The 19,960-nt window shown below is 35.7% G+C and overlaps 1 protein-coding gene across 1 annotated transcript; it reads right to left on the reverse strand.

Moving 5' to 3' along the window:
* Positions 1–551: 551 nt before the first annotated feature.
* On the reverse strand, positions 552–18,765 carry LOC105525618 (trafficking protein particle complex subunit 13; the record flags this gene model as incomplete). Its single annotated transcript, XM_011961302.1, has 9 exons — positions 552–809; positions 943–1,093; positions 3,148–3,248; positions 4,421–4,619; positions 7,103–7,236; positions 9,922–9,939; positions 12,996–13,040; positions 14,629–14,701; positions 18,638–18,765. Coding segments are annotated over 9 exons (957 nt in total), but the record flags the coding sequence as incomplete, so codon positions are not given.
* Between the last annotated feature and the right edge of the window lie 1,195 nt (positions 18,766–19,960).

Consider the following 19,960-nt stretch of genomic DNA (forward strand, 5'->3'; position numbering starts at 1 on the left):
TTCTTTGTTTTTGTTTTTTAGATAAACCTTAGGGATTGAATTTAAAACCTTTTCAGCAAGTCTTCTAGTTGCTTTTGGGCCATCTCTCTCTCTTTGTTTTTTTTTTTCTTTTTTTTTTTTTTTTTTTGAGACTGTCTTGCTCTGTCGCTCAGGCTAGAGTACAGTGGTACGGTGGCATGATCTCAGCTTACTGCCACCTGCACCTCCTGGATTCAAGTGATTCTCCTGCCTCAGCTTCCCAAGTCCAGCTGCTGCTTTTTGCGTACACCACTGTACTTTTTTTGCCTACTGGCTGCTCTTGCAGTACAATGGCAGAGTTCAGTATTTGTGACAGAACCTTATGGCCTGCAAAGCCTAAAATATTTAGTATCTTGTACCTTACATAAAAAGTTTGCTGACTCGTGTAGATACTGGCTAGGGACAAATGGTCTCAGATACACAGCTTTTGGAGAACAAAGCCCAATGATCATCTAAAATGAAATGAAATTAAATAGGTGTAGAAAATCTACACATGTTCATTTCGAACATAACTTACAAGATAAAATCAGATCTCTTCAAAACAAATATTTAATATTTTAACTATTTTACAGGAAAGAAATTTAAATAACATATTTACTTCGTTGTTGACGTCACCATTTTACAAAGGTGACAAAAAGCAGTTCTGTGAAACTAAATGAAAAGCATAACATTGGAAATTTCCTTCAGCTTTCCACTTTAATGGCAGAAGATACCACACAGACTTGTGCGATGTCATCATATTCATATGTTCTCTTTAAGAATGTGTCTGTTAGTCTTAAGCCAGAGATGCTCTATTGAGAGAGAGAGAGAGAGAGAGAGAGAGATGAGTCTAAGTTTTCATCCATTCAGAGGAAATATGAATATCACAAATGACTTGTAAGTTAACAGCCCCCAAATATTGGAATTTTTGAAAAGGCAGCATACTTGCAGTCCCTGTACTGAAGAAAGCAGAGTAAGGGCAAGAGAGAGCGAAGAACTTGGATGCAGCTTTCCCAGCTGTCTTCCTGAAATTCCACACCAGTGGATGGAATTGGTATTGCACATTTCCAAAACCAGATCCATAGTCCTTTCACTGCTGGAGGAATCAGAATAATAAGAATAAATCTTGTTCATTTCACAAAGAGGTACTGCGATATTTCTACTATTGACAGTAAACTTGTTTTCTCTGTATCCAGGAGAATAAAAACCAGAAAGAGAAAAGCTATTATAACATTTATATGTCACCTAAGATAGAATCAGGAAGATGAAAGGAAATCACACCTTCTAGCACTTAAAATGGCCTCAGACTAGTCTGCCTGTCTGTGATGTTGGCCTTCTGGTTCTATTACTCAACACTGGCCTCCTGGTGCTGATCTGGTGCTGCCATTTTTCTGGGAGACTTCCACACATTTGTGACTAATCTTGTTGCCATATATTCTCACTATTTCTGTTAGGTACTCTATAGGAAAAGAAGAAAACAACTGATTCTGGTCTTGTCCTTTTGATATTTAATCTATGTTACTTTACCATAACTTGGGAAACAACTGGCAGGATTCATAAGATGTAAATACTATTCAGGTTTGCCAAATGGTTTACCAAGAAAAGACTACTTCTGCTTATAACAGATATCACCAGTTCAGCTTAAATAAGTTAAAAAAACTTTTCATGAAAGTATGCATATTGTTCTTTTTTAAATAACCAAAAGACTCATAATGAAAAATAGTCTCCTACCACCATTCATGGGTACTTATGGCTCTTTTAGGTATTTATTCTTATACTTGGCTCTAAATTTTAAATTGCTTATTTAAATTTTATTTTTTTAGACATATTGACTTTATAATATTAACTTGTATATGTCTGTATCTCCCTAACAAACATTTGAGATGGCTACTATGTGCCAGAGACCAGGGTAGATGTACTACGTGAATATTGTTAATTTCACAAAAATTCAGTAAGACTTATATATGTTGTGTGTATGTGTCTGTGCATCTCTCTGGTGTGTAGGAGCAGGGAATGACATTTATATAGAGAGGAAATGAAAGATATAAGAGACATGTGCTTTTTAGAAAACTTATTTCAATCACCAAAAGTTAAAGTGAACACCAAAAGAAGTTAACTTTTGAAAAAAATAACACTTGTGAGCTGGTCAATAAACTGATTTGCTGAAAAAACTTAAAAAAAAAAAAAATTCCCCAACACCCTGTAATACCCTATAAGCACAGGGTCTTTGCCCTGTATTGTTGTTTACTGAACTCACGATGTGGCAGACACTAAGGGCCATGTCCTTTCTCTTGAATAATTCACAATCCAGTGAGAAAGAGACTAATACTTATAGCAATATATGAGTGTCACTAAAAAAACTAAGTAAATATTTTCTATGATAGAGAAGGCATGAATACCTGTGCTTTGGAAAGTCTGGGTAGCTTCATAGAGGAAGTGGGTATTTCTGTAATTTTGAAGGATAAATATTTCCTATCTTTCTAATACAAAAAGTCAGAATAAATATGGAATTAAAAGGATTATACATTCACACTAAGAGGGCTGAGATTCATCACTGCAATAATATCAAAATACCCCAAATAATAATACAAACCAAGTGGTAATACAAGTAGGAGCAGAGGGCATATAGGACTGGAACGTAATTCTATTTTTTTCTGGTTTCAAAGCTCTGTGCTCTTTGCTTCCTGACAGTTCAGATTATGCTGTCTCTTCACTGTCAAAACCCTGTTTTCGAATTAATGATTTCCCCTTACATTAAATCCATAAGCAATGTTTGGTTTCTTAATACTCAAGATATAGCTCAAGGACAAGTATGCCTGAAAAAAATCTTACTACTTCAATTCATAATATATTAATACATAAGAACCTGTTAGTTCATGTTTTGGTGAAGGAAGTATAAACGATGAATACCTACCTCATCGCGTGTGACACATGAACGAAACAAAATACAGCAGATGCGTAATACAATAGGCCCTTAAAATACGTAATTATACTGCTGCCAGATGAAGAATTTTACAGTACTCAATATCAACATCAGAGAAGGCTATATGTTGAGGAAAACTTAAAAGGAGACAGTAACAAAAAGATTTTAAAATTCTCTTCTAGGTAGTTGAGGTAGAAAGGACATTCATCCACAAACAGTGGCATTACCTGCAGTTTGTTATTTTACAGGTAATATGAAAAGGTTCTTCAAGGTTTACGGTATCTGGTATTGCCTCCAAAGACAACCTAACGTCTCCATAACCTGGAGCCTAAGAAAATAAGCAACACAGTTAATGTATTATCTATTGCAAAACCTTTCCATTTTAATGAAGGCATCACAGCAGCAAATTTACTCAACAGCTGTTGGGTTTCCAAGCTGATGTTCTAAGAAAATACTTCTGATTCACTTTACTCATCCCTCATTTTAAGTTCTTTGGCAGCTACTGCCTGTGGAATAGCACAGCAGACCTGGACTGTTTTTGTTATATAAACAATTATTCCATGTTCAGTAGAGTAAAGATGAATCTCATAGGTAAGCAGTCAGTAAAGAAATTTCAGGGACTTGAAGGGACACTTTCCAGATGCTGTAGCTTCTATGTCTGTAACTCTAAATAGGCAGTTATTGTCTAAAGAAAGAGCGGGATGATGTTGAAAGGAGCCAGGAAGAAAATCATGACTTTTTACAAGATGCACAGAGGAGGATGGACTATAACAACCTCAAGGCTTGGAACGGGCCATGTCAGAAAAATAACTAATGGCTATATTTAAGTGGGCCCAGGGATATCATAATCATCATCATCATCATCATTTTTTTAAATTACTGCCTCAAACAGTGAAAAGAAAAGTAAAATTTGGAATATATCAAAACAGGTAATATTCAGCATAAAGGGAGGAGAATCCTGTTATATATTCTTATAAGCATAAGAAAAAGAAGCCTGATAGCTATCCTTACTCTCAGAGAAGAAATTAGGTAAAATATGCAACCAATGCTTATAAGATAACTTTAGTAGAACTCACCTTCTGAGGAGATGCCTCAGATTTTTAACATCTTAAAAATGGTATGAACTGAGTAGGTAAATGAAGTAAGTCCAAGAGTTTCAGGACATTGCAAAATAGAAAACTTTAATGTGTTTGGAAGTCAGAAGAAGAGTGGGCATGTGTTACCAAAGGAGGGACACTTGATAAACAGTTATTTTAATTTTTGTTTGATAAAGAACACATGTATGAAGGATAAATTAACATTTGACCATTTTTCATTCACGGCACAACACCAGTTTTCTACCTATCTATCAGTGAAACTATTAATCTTTTTTTCTATAGTAGTATTAATGCCTTTTATAGTGCTCCAATTTTTTTACTGCTGGATGTAGAAAAAATTAAGTTGTTTTAACTGCCTGTCTCTCACACACCAAAACCCCAGTGAAGTTTTTTCCAGACTCACCATTCTTTGAAGTTGGCTGGTCTGTAACCTTCCCCTTTCACCTAGATTTGTTTTCCATACTATATCCAATTTTCCAATTACTGTTACTCCCTTAATGATGCCTGCTTTTTCTGCGAATTCCTTCTTTGGCTTTAAGCAGTATAAGTACTGGCGTGTATCCATTGGTTGCAAATATGCTCTTGACCCAAACGTAGACACACTGAGAGGGGTGGAGACAGAGATGGAGAAAATTCTCTAGCATCTTTTAAAAGAAAAACCATGGCTGTGATTGTTCCTTAGGATAGGAACTGGATGATATACCCTCCAAAGATCAACAACAGAACATGTTAGTGATTTCAACACAAATAAAAAGAATGTATACTGAAATGATTTATTTTTCCTTCATTTTTTTCAGTTGATATCAAAAATCTTGAGGTTCTTTATAGTAATTGGATCCTGAAAGGGGGGTCCTTTTTTTTTTTTTTCTTTTTTTTTTTTAAATAATTTTAAGAGACAGGGTCTTGCTCTGTCACCCAGGCTGGAGTACAGTGGTTACAATCATAGCTCACTGTAACTTCTAACTTCTGGGCTCAAGGAGGTTCTTTATAATAGAATGTAACATATTACTTATAAAGTTGAACATGTATCAATTAACTGAAAAGTGCAACAGAAACCAGAACCTTAAGTATCCTGTCTCTTTTCTCTAAAATTATCAAAGATAATAGTTTAGAATAATAAGAGACATACCATTCTAAACTAATTTTCAAAATGAACTAAAAGATCTAGAAAAGAATGGAAAATTGGTTTTCTCAGTGAGGATAAAGGAGGCTATGAACTTTTCGGTGTGTAACCAACCTAATAATATAAAAGCAAACTTTTCATTCCTAATTAAGAAATTCAGGTGCTTTCCGAAGCTAGTACCTTCTTCTTCTTCTTCTTCTTTTTTTTGTTTAAAATACAGGGTCTCTCTCTTTCACCAGGCTGGAGTACAGTGGTGCAATCATGGCTCACTGCAGCCTTGAACTTGTGGACTCAAGCGATTTTCCTGCCTCATGCTCCTAAGGAGCTAGGAATGCAGGAGTGTACCACCATGCCCAGCTAAATAAAAAAAAATGCTAAGTTGCCCAGGCTGGTCTAGAACTCCTGGCTTCAAGCAATTCTCTGGCCTCAGCCTCCCAAAGAGTTAGGATTACAGGCATGAGCCACCACACCCAGCCTATTACTTTCTTATCTGTATTATTGTCAACCCTACATTTATTCTTCCTCTTTTAAATTAGCTATGGAAAGGCATACGTATTTCCTTTTCACAAAATATTAAATCATCTATTCCTATATTCTTTTGATGTTGAGAGAGTATTTCTTTTTTAAACCCATATTTACCCTTACTCTTTTTAACTTCTCCACCATTCCTTCACATTCCTTCGTTTTATCATTTGCTGGATAGCAATGATATCTATTACCTCACTGGATTTTTGAGACTTAAAAGACCAAGTGCTTTGAATAGTAAAACAGAAATGCAAAGGGCTAGGATCTTTATTTTTATATAATGGAGGGATGAAGATGGAGCACAGGAGATTTTTTGGAAAGTGAAACTATATTGCATAATACAGTAATGGTGGATACATGTTATATATTTGTCAAAACCTACAGTGCTTGCCTATAGTCCCAGATACTTGGATCGTTTGAGTCCAGAAATTTGACTTCAGCCTGGGCAACATTAATGAGACCTGTCTCTTAAACCCAAAACCAAAAACAATAAAACATACAACAAAACGTGTGAACTCTAATGTAAATTGTAGACATTAGTAATAACTGTCAGTATCGGTTCATCAATTGTAGTAAATGTACCACATTAAAACAAGATGTAGGCCCGGCACAGTGGCTCACACCTGTAAGGCCAGCACTTTGGGAGGATAAGGCGGGCAGATCGCTTGAGGTCAGGAGCTCAAGACCAGTCTGGCCAATATGGTGAAACCCTATCTCTACAAAAAATACAAAAATTAACCAAGGGTGGTGGCATGCACCTGTAATCCCAGCTGCTTAGGAGGCTGAGGCACCAGAATTGCTTGAACCCGGGTGGTGGAGGTTACAGTGAGCCTAGGTCAAGCACTGCACTCCAGCCTGGGCCACAGAGCTGGACTCTGTCTCAAAATAAATAAATAAATAAATAAAAATAAAAATAAAAAACAAGATGTAAATAACAATTGAAACTGTGAGGGGTGGAAGAGGGTATGTGGAAACTCTACTTTCTTTTTTTTTTTTTTTTGAGACGGAGTCTCGCTCTGTCGCCCAGGCTGGAGTGCAGTGGCTGGATCTCAGCTCACTGCAAGCTCCGCCTCCCGGGTTTACGCCATTCTCCTGCCTCAGCCTCCCGAGTAGCTGGGACTACAGGCGCCCGCAACCTCGCCCGGCTAGTTTTTTGTATTTTTTTTTTTAGTAGAGACGGGGTTTCACCGTGTTAGCCAGGATGGTCTCGATCTCCCGACCTTGTGATCCGCCCGTCTCAGCCTCCCAAAGTGCTGGGATTACAGGCTTGAGCCACCGCGCCCGGCCGGAAACTCTACTTTCTGATGAATTTTTCTATGAACCTCAAATTATTGTAAAAAAAAGTCTATTAAAAAAAAACCCACTCAAGAGGAATCGATGTTTAGAAAAGCATGTATCTTTCAAAACAAGGATAAAGACTTCATAATTAATATTTACCATTCTCCAGCTTGGGTGACTGAATTTAATTCTGTTACATTGTACATAATAGATGGCTCCAATGAAACTTTCTCCATAAACATAGGTGAGGTTGTCATATTCTGAATCTGGGCTTCCAGAAATACTTCATCAGTCTGAGGATATGAAAAAAATATCCACCAAAGTGTGATGGCATTTAAAATATTTATCTCAACAAAAATATCTTATCTATATGAAGAAAAAATATTAACCACAAATGTGATTAGTTCATGCCTGCAAATCAAAGTTACTACAATTAATGCAAGAAAAGAAATCTTCACCCTATCATAATTAACAGGGGCAAAGTCAAGTGTTAGTCAACTGATACCTTGTCAAACAATGGATGGAGGATAACTATGTTTTGTCTTAACATCCAAAAATACTTAACTAGAATTTCATTTACAAATACCCTAATTATTTTCATTAGGCATTAAAATATTACAATGTGCTTTAGTATGATGAATATACCTATGCTCCTATAATTTCAGTATTACGTTTAGATGATTAAGTCTTCATTATAATACAGCAATATAACTTTGTCATACTGATGTCAATTTAGATAGTGTAATGACCACTAGTACTATGGATAATCTATTTTGTAATCTTGAAGGATTTAATTTTTTAAATTCAAGCAGTTTGCGAGTGGTCATTAGTGACTGCTTAGTTCATTTTAAGTGTATATTGAGGGCTAAAAAAAGGATATGTGAATTATACTTCACCATCGTAGAGCTTTTAAATCAGGCAAGAGGTATTTTGTAGCCTCAGTGACAGATTTTAAAGCTGATGCTATTCAGCAACATTTGCCAGTAGGTAATTTAAATACTTAACTTCAGATAAATTAATTCCCCTAATTATGCTAAACATTATTTTATGCATAGTTATTTTCCTTCATGTAATTGAAGGATAACAGACTAACTTGATGTATCTTTGAAACAAACCCACATAACAAATGATACACTAAGGATATTCAAGAATTTTTAAAAAAATTTTCATAGTAATATGTGTACTACACATAAGTAACATAAAATCAACTATGACCAGAAAAATTTGCCACTTTAAGAGCTTTTTTTTTTTTGACATACAGTCTCATTCTGTCACCCAGGCTGGAGCGTGGTGGCGTGATCTTGGTACACTGCAACCGCTGCCTCCCGGGTTCAAGGGATTCTCCTGCCTCAGCCTCCCAAGTAGCTGGGATTATAGGCGCGCAATTATCATACTGAGCTAATTTTTGTATTTTTAGTAGAGACAGGGTTTCACCATGCTGGCCAGGCTGGTCTAGAACTCCTGACCTCAAGTGATCCACCCACCTCGGCCTCCCAAAGTGCTGGGATTACAGGCGTGAGCCACCATGCCTGGCCTATGAGCTTTTATTTTATTTTCGAGACAGAGTCTTGCTCTGTTGCCCAGAGTGGAGTGCAGTGGCAAGATCTCAGCTCACTGCAACCTCTGCCTCCCAGGTTCAAGTGATTCTCCCGCTTCAGCCTACCCAGTAGCTGGGACTACAGGCAGTGCCACCATGCCCTGCTAATTTTGTATTTTTATTTATTTACTTTGAGACAAAGTCTCACTCTGTCACCTAGGCTGGAGTGCAGTGGTATGATCTCAGCTCACTGCAGCCTCTGCCTCCTGAGTTGAAGTGATTCTTTTGCCTCAGCCTCTCAAGTGACTAGGATTACAGGCAAGTGCCACCACGCCTGGCTAATTTTTGTATTTTTTTTTATAGAGATGGGGTTTCACCATGTTGGCCAGACTGGTCGTGAACTCCTGACCTTGTGATCCGCCCGCCTCGGCCTCCCAAAGTGCTGAGATTACAGGCATGAACCGCCGCGCCTGGCTGAGCTTTTTAAACACTAACACCAAGAAAATGAAAATCATTTGCAAAAATATAATGACTAAGTTATAATACAATGCACTATTATCTAAAATAAAACAGATGCTTTAGTCTTTGGGACATGTGTTGAAATGAAAATAGAAATAAAATGATTTATCAGTTTAAAAAATGTATCATTTAGTGGCATTTTTTGGTTACTTGTTCTAAAAAAGTACATATATCCCATCAATCCATTGCTTTTAAAAAAATAACCACAGACCCATATTTCAATTTAAAAACTGCAGTTTTCTGCATAAATTTAGGAAGAGCTTAGATAAAATGAAAGAAAAACAAGCAGCATAATGGAAAATCAAGTTAGTTTGAATAGTGTTAAGCAATTTGATATTTTAAAAATTAAGAATTCAGTGCTAAGGCAGTTGATGTTATTACATATGTAATGTGATATAAGCAAATGCTGCTTATTGTAAATATAAGTTTGAAAATAAAATTTTAGCCAAGTTGGGAAAATTTGCTTTTCTTCTGTTTCATTTTGTCACGCGGCCATCATTACCTGACCCACACTTAAAACTAAAACCACTGTGCATCTGAAAATGAATTTCGATTATACAGTGTACTCAAAGAACTGAAGGCTAGGATAATTGGGTATTTTACAGTAAGATGATGAAAATCACAAGGCCATTTTCCACAAGGTAACATACTTCTTTAAAAAAAAAATCTAAAGAAGAAACACTGAAAATGAAAATTGTTTCAATATGACAATTTAACTTTTGAGCTAATTTTTCCCCACAGAATAAGAAATTGATATAATAAAAAAATACGTAAAATTATATATAATCTTTCTGAAGTCACACAGGTGGTATTCACAACTAACTGTTTTTCCACTATGTTTTGTAAAGAGAGATTAATTAGGCAGAGTCAAAAAGTGGTGAGTAAGAAAAGTATAAAAATTTATAATAAAAAATCAAATTACCACAGAACTGAGGTCACTCTAATGGAAAAATAAAAAAGAATAATTAGAAAAATCAGAGTTAAATGTTAAAGAAAAAAGAATTACTTTAAAATAAAATGCATTTCTGCATTTTTTAAATTTACTAAATAAGACAGCATTAGTGAATAAGAAAGTAAACAGGAAGCAACATAAAGAAATATGACAAACCATTTTTCTAAAAAGGTGAAACTGCTAAGGTTAAATGACAATGGAATAGAGAAGAACACTATGGCTAATACTCAAACAGTAGCAAACTGTTAAGGGCACATTTTGGAGTAAAGAGGTATATCCCATGACTTTCTAGTTCTATAATTCTTTACCAACATTTTAATTCTTCATAGATAATTTAGGATGGATATATACTATCCTCCACATTCAGAATAGATATACACCGTATACTTTCTCTTCAATTTATGTAATAATGGAATCCTTTTCTTAAGAAATATCTTGGGCAATTAGAGTTCCATTGATCACTTCAGGGAATGTGGGCTGAACCACTTCAAAAAATTAAGAATTTATTTTCTTCTTCTTAGCAGATTTCATAGTTAGCCTTTTTTTCCTTACATTATTTCTTCAACTGTTTATTAAGAGCAATCTCAAATGTCGCCTCCATCAAATGCATAGCTGGAAATCATTTTTCACCTCTCTAGGTACCCAGAATACGTTACTTCATGATTTGGCTTATATGTGTGGGAGGGGCTTACATTATAGTTACGTCATGTCAGTCTCCTCTACTGGATGCAGGTCCCTTGAGGACTGGGAAGATGTTGTTTATAGTTCTCTTCAGTACCTGGCAGGTGACCAAATGTTTGAATCCTGGCTTCTAGTCTCACCAATCTTCCTGCAAGGCTTTTCTATCTTAGAAAACTATAACAAGGTTTTTCATGAACTTGTTTTCCTTTAGGTGATTCACATATTACAGTATTATTAGAAACAGAATCAAAAATATATGTTTGAGACAGATGTGGGGCCAATAATATTAACTGTAAAAGGACTACAGCACAGAGCAATATGCATCACCTACTGATATTGCTGTGGTTTATTAACCCCTACAATCTACCTGAAATTCCTGGTTGGGGTCAACATAATCTGCCTCATGCTAGTGGCTGAACGGTATTTGTTTGTCTAATAGGTAATATTAAGTATCTTAGACAGACCCAAAATGTTATTTGTTCACTCCTGATTTTTAAAGTGAGATCTATTTTCAAAAGTTCAGAATATTACTGAAATTATTTTGATTGAAGTTTGTTAGCAAGATTTAAAGATTATGTCAACATATAATGTTAACCGACAAAGGAAGTAAACAAAATTGTTGTGATTATAAAAATAGACTATTATATATAAGTGAATAAAGACTGCAAAAGAGTATGTATTAATGAAAAATCAATTGGTGTGGCGGAATTGTGAATTTTTATTTCTTTATGGACAGCGTGTCACTTCTATAATGTTTATAGAAAAACTAGCAATTTTAAAAATTATTCACAAATCACTCTAAATATTAGTGTTATAAAACTATTTGACAGGTATCTTAGTGTACCACCAAATTTTTAATGAAGAAAATCTAAAATAGCTGAATATGTGACTCCCAGGAGACAGTTACAGAAAAAAAACCCACCTATTGCCCTATTTAAAATTACTTTTCTAATAGAATAGTTAACATTTTCCCCTCATACTACAAATGAAATATTTTCCAGCAAAATGGTAAATTAGACTATTTAAATCTCACCGTGCTGACTAGCTATACCGTAATTAATCAACAGTATGCCATTAATAACAAAAAAGAGGGAATAAATACGTATTACTCCAACTCACCTATCCCCCACAAAAGAAACATCAACTTTGTAAACATCTAGTAATCTTTTTGATGATGCTTCTCCCTCTCGTCGAATATGTATACTCTTTCCTATGTACTTGATATTCCATGTCTATTTGTAACCCTGCTTGAATGCCTTTACTGCTTTGACACCTGTTTCCAACATGCATTCCTTTCAGACTCCAATCCAGCCTTTCTTCTCTTCCATAAAGCTTCTTTAAACTATTCCAAGATCACATTCCCGAGAGCTCTTGTAACACATTTTTTCATATCATTCTCACTATATTCCATTCTAGGTAGTTTGGTTATTATATGCATTTTTTCTTTTCTCCTAATAGGTCTTTGCTGCAGGTTAGGTTCCTTACTTTGACATCTTAGAAATCCTAGTTAGAGTATAAATTTTACTGAGTAAAAATTCAGATTGTGGATGGTAAAAATAAATGTCAAATTTGCCATGTGACTGAAAATGTCTGATCATTATCTGGTTTTAGAGTAGCAGAGATATAATCTTCATTTCAAAATAGTGTATTTGGATATATTTGAGTTTATCACTGGTATGAAACACATGATTTTAGGGGATAAGAGGGCTATCAAGCCAAGATAAAACAAAATCTTAAAAAAGAAATCCAAGCAATAAATCCTTTCTCCTATGGCAAGTTCTATTTTATATCTTTTTTTTAGGGGAAAAGATAAAGTATCTTCTATTATAAAAGTTACTTCTATTTTTGCCAAACTTGTTTTTCCCAAGGAGCTTTTAAAGCCATTACACCAAACTCAGCAACTAATTCTGGCTGGCAAACTGACTACCCTGGAAATAATTTAATGTGCTAAGCTTCACTTGTCAATATTTTTCCATGTGAATATTAAATCTTATTTTGCAGGGTTAGATCTACTAATTCAATTTTTGTAATATCCAGAACCACATGTAAATATTCAACAGATTGCTAGTGTAACAACCACCATTAAATGGAATGAGAGGGCAATCATTTAACAAAAAGAGATGAAAGCCTTATAAAATTAACAGTGAGAATAAAAATCAAGACACATTGATTCCATGTAAGTTGAAAAAGATTATGAGACCTACAATAAAATTATTCAATTTTAACCGAAATTTATGATTTTTTCAAATAATTTACAGTCAAGTTGGCAATTTGCTTCAGTATTAGAAATGTATATAAGAGATTTTTAGTCAAATAAGATCTTAATGTTTAATATGAAATCCCATTAAGCAATCAACACTCACCTCTGCATTGTAAAATTTGGTTTTCACATCCAATGGTTTGAGAACCTGGTTAAATAAAGCATATCAATCAGGAAATTTTTATCATGTGATCATTTATTTTTATTTTTTAAAAATCACATAGCGTAAATTCGTCAGTCATTTTCCAATTTTAATTGTTAAAAGACTTATCTAATAGGTATGCAATATTCTTCCAAAACAAACAAACAAACAAACAAAAAGAATCCTAAATGCATTTTTTGAAAGGCTACCATTATTTCTTTACTGGGTGATAGTTACATTACACAGGTTTTTGCTCCATAATATTTTGTTAAACAAAACACATATATTTTATGTATTTTTCTATAGGTATATTCATAAAAACTGTTTGCAAAAAAAGCAACTGAGCTGGGCACAGTGGCTACTCCTGTAATCCCAGCACTTTCGGAGGCCAAGGCAGGCGGATCACCTGAGGTCAGGAGTTCGAAACAAGCCTGGCCAACATGGCAAAACCCCGTCTCTACTAAAAATCCAAAAATTAACTGGGCATGGTGGCGGGTGCCTGTAATCCCAGCTACTCAGGAGGCTGTGGCAGGAGAACCGCTTGCACCGGGGAGGCGGAGGTTGCAATGAGCTGAGATCGCGTCATTTGCACTCCAGCCTGGGCAACAAAAGCAAAATTCTGTCTCAAAAAAAAAAAAAATTGAATCACTTTCTATTTTCTTTCAAAAAGCATGCAAATGAATGATTCAGCAAAAGAATGGCAGATTTTCTTTCCCTGTGAATAATATTTTTTCTTCCACTTACAGAGGAATGAAAAAAATCATATACAGCATCGTATTAAGATCTATATTTATAATAGATATATGTGGGATTCACATTTCCTCACCCTCCCACATGTGTTAAACCAGTGGTTTTTAACTATTTTTGATGGACGCTGAAAACTGTGTATTAATACAAAACTCAAAGTTCCCGTGATTCCTGGAGTCCTTGAAGGAAGCTCAGTCTACTCACTCCAAGTCAATTGTCTCTCCTTTAAATTTCTTTAGAAATTTGATATTATTTACCCTCATTTTATCTGGACTTTACACTCATTTTATCCCTTGTCTACATTGTGTGTTTTGTCAGGCCATAAAAACAAGTTATTTACTTTTTAGAGACAGAGTCTTGCTCTGTTGACCAAGCTGGAGTGCCATGGCATGATCACAGCTCACTGAAGACTTGAAGCCTGGGTCAAGCGACCATTCCACCTTAGCCTCCCAAGTAGCTAGAATTACAGGCTTGTGTTACCTGTAGTCCTTGGTCATGCTGTCTGGGCTATCTTGAACTGGCCTCAAGTGATCCTCCCCACTTTGCTTCCCAAAGCACTGGGATTATAGGTGTGAGCCACTGTGCCAGACTCAGCTATTTTTTTCTTTTATTTTGAATAAACATCTTCAAGTTTCATTACAAAAACATATTGGCAATGATAATTCCTCTGCTTTTATTTACCTTAATTTAGTCTGAGTTTAGACTGCTAGTCATATGACAAATTAAAAAATACTGAGCTATTTGCTTTATTTGGATCTTGTTTTCCCTGCAGATAATCAGGAATAACTGTACACTACCAGGAAGAAAAAGGCATATAAAAACTATTTACCACTGTCATATTCAATACCTGAAATTTGAAGAATTTTCTAAAATACATTTTTTCTCCAGCCTGAGTTGTGTAACTCACAGCACACACCAAGCTGAAACAGAAAGATGTCTTAATGATTCTGAATCATTTTTAATTTTAATAGTAAATCAAGCACACCTGAATTCTACTAAGAAATTAGAGAAACACATCTATGGTGTGGATGTGTGAGATTAGAGCAGGGGAAAATGTCAGAATAGATACAGACATAATTACACGAACAAGAAAGCTCTGATTAGTAAAATGAGATATAACATTTTTGGAGCACAAAATCAGAAACTTCTTGACTTCACCTGAAAGGTGAAATATATTCCAAAATAATTCTCAGAACAATCAAATATTTGAGTATATAAAACAAGTTCATATAAACTAGAAAAAAAATATGGATTAAAAAAATTCCAGCTGGGCATAGTGGTTCATGCCTGTAATCCTAGCAGTTTGGGAGGCCAAGGCGGGTGAGTCACTTGCGGTCAGGAGTTCGAGACCAGCCTGGCAAACATGGTGAAACCCCAACACTACTAGAATTACAAAAATTAGCTGGGCATGGTGGCGGGCGCCTGTAATCCCAGCTACTCAGGAGACTGACGCAGGAGAATCGCTTGAACCCGGGAGGTGGAGGTTGTGGTGAGCTGAGACTGCACCACTGCACTCCAGCCTGGGCAACAAGAGCAAAACTCCAACTCAAAAAAAAAAAAAAAAGGGCGGGGTGCGGTGGCTCATGACTGTAATCCCAGCACTTTGGGAGGCTGAGGCAGGTAGATCACGAGGTCAGGAGATCAAGACCATCCTGGCTAACACAGTGAAACCCCGTCTCTACTAAGAAAATACAAAACATTAGCCGGGCATGGTGGCAGGCGCCTGTAGTCCCAGCTACTCAGGAGGCTGAGGCAGGAAAATGGCGTGAACCCGGGAGGCAGAGCTTGCAGTGAGCTGAGATCACGCCACTGCACTCCAGCCTAGGCGACAGAGACAGACTCCATCTCAAAAAAAAAAAAAAGAATTCCAGATAGATTTCTTAACATAAATGCAATGGGAAATACTGTTATGTAAAAAATTTTAAGTTGAATCAAAAACACTAAAACAATTACTAAGCAGAAACAAACTAGCATAAAATACTTGTAACAATACAAGAAAGTGGTTACATTTTAATACTTAATATGACAAAGGGTTCCCATAAGTTAATAAGCAAAACACCAATATATCACTCAAAACTTGAGAAAAGGAAAGCACAGTTAAATCACAGTACCATAACTGGCTAACAAAAATGTGAAAATGTTCAGCCTCACAAGCATTCAGAGAAACACATTAAAATAATGAGGTAATATTTTTCTGTTTCTCAAGATTTGGCAAAAATTCTTTATAAGTGATCTCAGAATTGGTGAGAGTTTAGAGAAACTGTCTTTCTACACTGCTAGTGATTGGAAGAAATTTAGAAAACAATCTTTTAGTGAAAGAACCTTAAAAATGCTTATATGTTCTCACAGTAAAACCACTTCAAATATTCCACATGAGGACACATTAAGGTGTTCATTTCTATGTTACTTTTTTTTTTTTTTTTTTGAGACGGAGTCTTGCTCTGTCGCCCAGGCTGGAGTGCAGTGGCCAGATCTCAGCTCACTGCAAGTTCCGCCTCCTAGGTTTATGCCAGTCTCCTGCCTCAGCCTTCCGAGTAGCTGGGACTACAGGCACCCGCCACCTCGCCTAGCTAGCTTTTTGTATTTTTTAGTAGAAACGGGGTTTCACCGTGTTAGCCAGGATGGTCTCGATCTCCTGACCTCGTGATCTGCCCGTCTTGGCCTCCCAAAGTGCTGGGATTACAGGCTTGAGCCACTGCGCCTGGCCTCTGTGTTACTGTTAACAGTGAAAAACTGAAAATAAACATCCAACATTACAGTAAACAGAAAACACTGTACAATTGTGTTAGATGGAGTCATGTAAAAAAAAAAATTTTTTTTTTTTTTTTTGAGGCAGGGTCCCACCGTCACCCAGGCTGGAGAGCAGTGGTGTGATCATGGATCACTGCAGCCTTGATCTCCTGGGCTCAAGCGATCCTCCCACCTCAGTCTCCCAACTAGCTGAGACTACAGGCATGCTCCACCACATCCGGCTAATTTTTGTATTTTTTGTAAAGATGGGATTTCATCATGTTTCCCCGCTGGTCTAGAGCTTCTGAGCTCAAGCGATCTGCCCACCTTAGCTTCCCAAATTATTGGGGATTATACGCGTGAGCCACCACATCTGGCCCAAAAACTGTGTTTTCAAAAAATACTGTCTGATATGTGTGAAAATATTAATAGTGTATTTTAAAAAATAAAACTATGAACAATATGGCCAACATTTTATAAAATATTAAATTATTTATACACAGTTATTTTACATATATATGCAAAAAGACTAGAAAGAAATATATTAATATTTTAATAGTGGTTGGTTATATGGGGTGGTAACATTAGCAGGTAATTTAATTTCTTCTTTATACGTGTGCTGCCTAGTACTGACTAAGTAAGGCAGGGGCTAGGAAGAGGACTGATCGAAGCACAATACCTGCCTTCAAAGTATTCACAGTAAGAATAGCATAGCAAGGTAGAGGATCTAAAACTAGGTTTGGATTTGAGTTTTATGTCTTCTAAACTAGCTGCTTAATTGTACAAGTCTCATTTTCTGTAAAATGGAGATTTTACACATTTATTATCATTTCAATAAATACTGACTTCTGTTCTCTGCTAGATCCTTGGACTATAGCAGACTTCATGGATCTCATACTTTAATGGGAAAGGCAGGCACTCAATAAGTAATTATAAGTACGAAACATTTTTTAAAATGATAAATGGTGGATGCTATAGAAGATACAAAAAGTGGTATTTAATCCAGTCTAGGAGGTTAGGAAAACTTCTTGAGGAAGTAGTGCTGAAGCTGAGATATGAAAGAGAAGTAGAAATAAACTAAATAAAATGCCATAGTATTCGTTTGTAAGGGAAGAATGCATTTCAATCTGGAGTCTGGAGATAAAAGAAGTCCAATATGACTGCAGGGTGGAGAGGGAGGGATGGGTGGTGATGGTAAGAACTACTGTGGCTGGTAAGAATTAGGTTGCAGAGAGCTTTGCAAAACATTTGCAAAGTCAGAATTTCCTAAGGACAATGGGAGATCATAGAAGAATTAAGTGACTTATACAAGATCACATAACAAATGATGGAGTTGAAATTTGAATTCTGGGAAGTCTGACTCCAAAGCCCAAAGAATATACATGAAAAAGTCCCTAAAACAGCTTGTCACCAAAATTAACTGATTAAATAATAGCTAATATTATATACTTTCATGGGTACAAAGAGAAGAGCAAAAGTGGTAAAGCAGAGATGAAGAAGAGGTAAGTGAGAGATATTCAGGAGAATTAATAGGATTTTGTGAACTGATTGGAGGTAGGGTTTCTAAAGGAGATGAAGAAGTCTAAAATTACTTCAGATGGCTAAAATTTTCATATTGCCTCTCAGACTGAAAGAAAAACAGCATTTACATTCAAATACATACACACGACAGGAATACAGAATTTGATTTTTTTTCACAGTGTGCCTTATTTTGGTCCTATATTTCTGAGTTGTCAGGGTAGAGTGTATATACCTGGTTAAATACAAAACTGAAAAACTGAATTTAAAAATAAACACTATAACATCAGTTACCAGCATTTCAAAACATAATAAATATACTTTTAGAGTGCTACCTGGGTTTTAAACATTTTGCACAGCTTTTCATTTTTTAGAGATTGTAGATGTAAAAAAATAAAACTAGAGATAAATGATGATAAATTGGATTTTTTCCCTACAAAACAAACATTTGGTTTAAACTTTATTTCTGGTAAACATGTAAACATAGAACATAAAATTCCTTTTGAAGTAGGTTCCTATGCTTCATGGTGAATGAAAAAAAAGCAAAATTTTCAAATAAAGGCATATATAAGTAAAAACCTTTGAGACCTAATAAAACTAATCCTTACATGTGTGTTCCAATTTCCTTGACTTCATGATGTATGACATCATCAATACAACAATCCGGTTTAAGTTCAGCCACTGCAGCATTGGAGGCTGAAAGATTTAAACGCTGAGAACTTGTCTGAAGATCAGCCTTGAAAGAAAGTTAAAAAAAAAAATGAGTCCAAATGAGACTTGTTACCTACAGGGTGTGCATAGCTATGAGTGGAAAGAATAGGGGAATAAGAATAAGGAAAGAAGGATGAAAAGGGGAGCAACACTTTTCTGTGTAAACCTTTCTGTATAGCTCTGATGCTTAGAACCATGGCAATGGCACACTCCCGCACCAATAAATAAATAAATAAATAAAATCAGGCAGGAATTAGGGAGAATCCAAAATGGAATACAAACAGTAACAAATGAACCTAACTGTATTACAAATGAAGAACACAATTGCACTATGGCAGAGGGAAGGGGAAAAGTGGAACTAATCTTAGTTTGGAAAACAAAATCTTAACTGTAATCTATGGCTAAAGACAAAAAGAATGGTACATAAATGTACTCTAGCTACGACACGTGTTTTTTCACTATTTTATATGTATACTAGGACAAAACAAAATACTACATTGTGGATTACAAGAGACAGGTTTCTCACCTTCAGAGAAAAAAAAAAGGTACAAATAAGGAAAGGGGGGAAGCTACAGTGAAGCTTTTGGTAGTGGACTGGAATCTGAGGCACCAGTATGAACACATGGTTTTTATATTATATAAATATATATATTATATTCAGATGGACTTCACTAAAACAAATACATATGCATGCATGTGCTAGTATATAACACTAAAAGATAAGTAATTGTCCAAAACAAAATTATATGTCAGAGACCAATTAGTTTATAAGATAACTAGAAAAAGACATAAAAAGTCACCAAGAAAGCACTACCTCGTCTAAAGTAGCACTTTCCGTCCACCTGATGATGCTCCATTATATTTCTTTTTTCTCCTTTTGAACATTTATCACTAGGTCTTAAAACTACCCTCCCTCCCTTATCTCAATTACTTTCTATCACATTCAACTTTTGCTTCTTTTGTAACATTTATCACAATCTATAATTACCTTATTTATGACTTTGTTTACCCGTTTCTTTCTGTCTCCCCTACCAGAAAAGTCTATGGAGGCAGGAACCTTGTCTTCTCTTGCTCACCACTATAGCACGGTGCCTGGCACATAGTAGGCAATTAATCAATATTTGTTGAATAATGAATGGATAAATTTATGGTAAAACTTCCAAGGCAAAAAAAATTGAGGGAAGGCAAAGATCACATTAGGTCATGGGAATTAGTGGAGG

The sequence above is a fragment of the Colobus angolensis genome, unplaced genomic scaffold (assembly GCF_000951035.1).
Source record: "Colobus angolensis palliatus isolate OR3802 unplaced genomic scaffold, Cang.pa_1.0 Scaffold546, whole genome shotgun sequence".
Lineage (NCBI taxonomy): Eukaryota > Metazoa > Chordata > Mammalia > Primates > Cercopithecidae > Colobus > Colobus angolensis.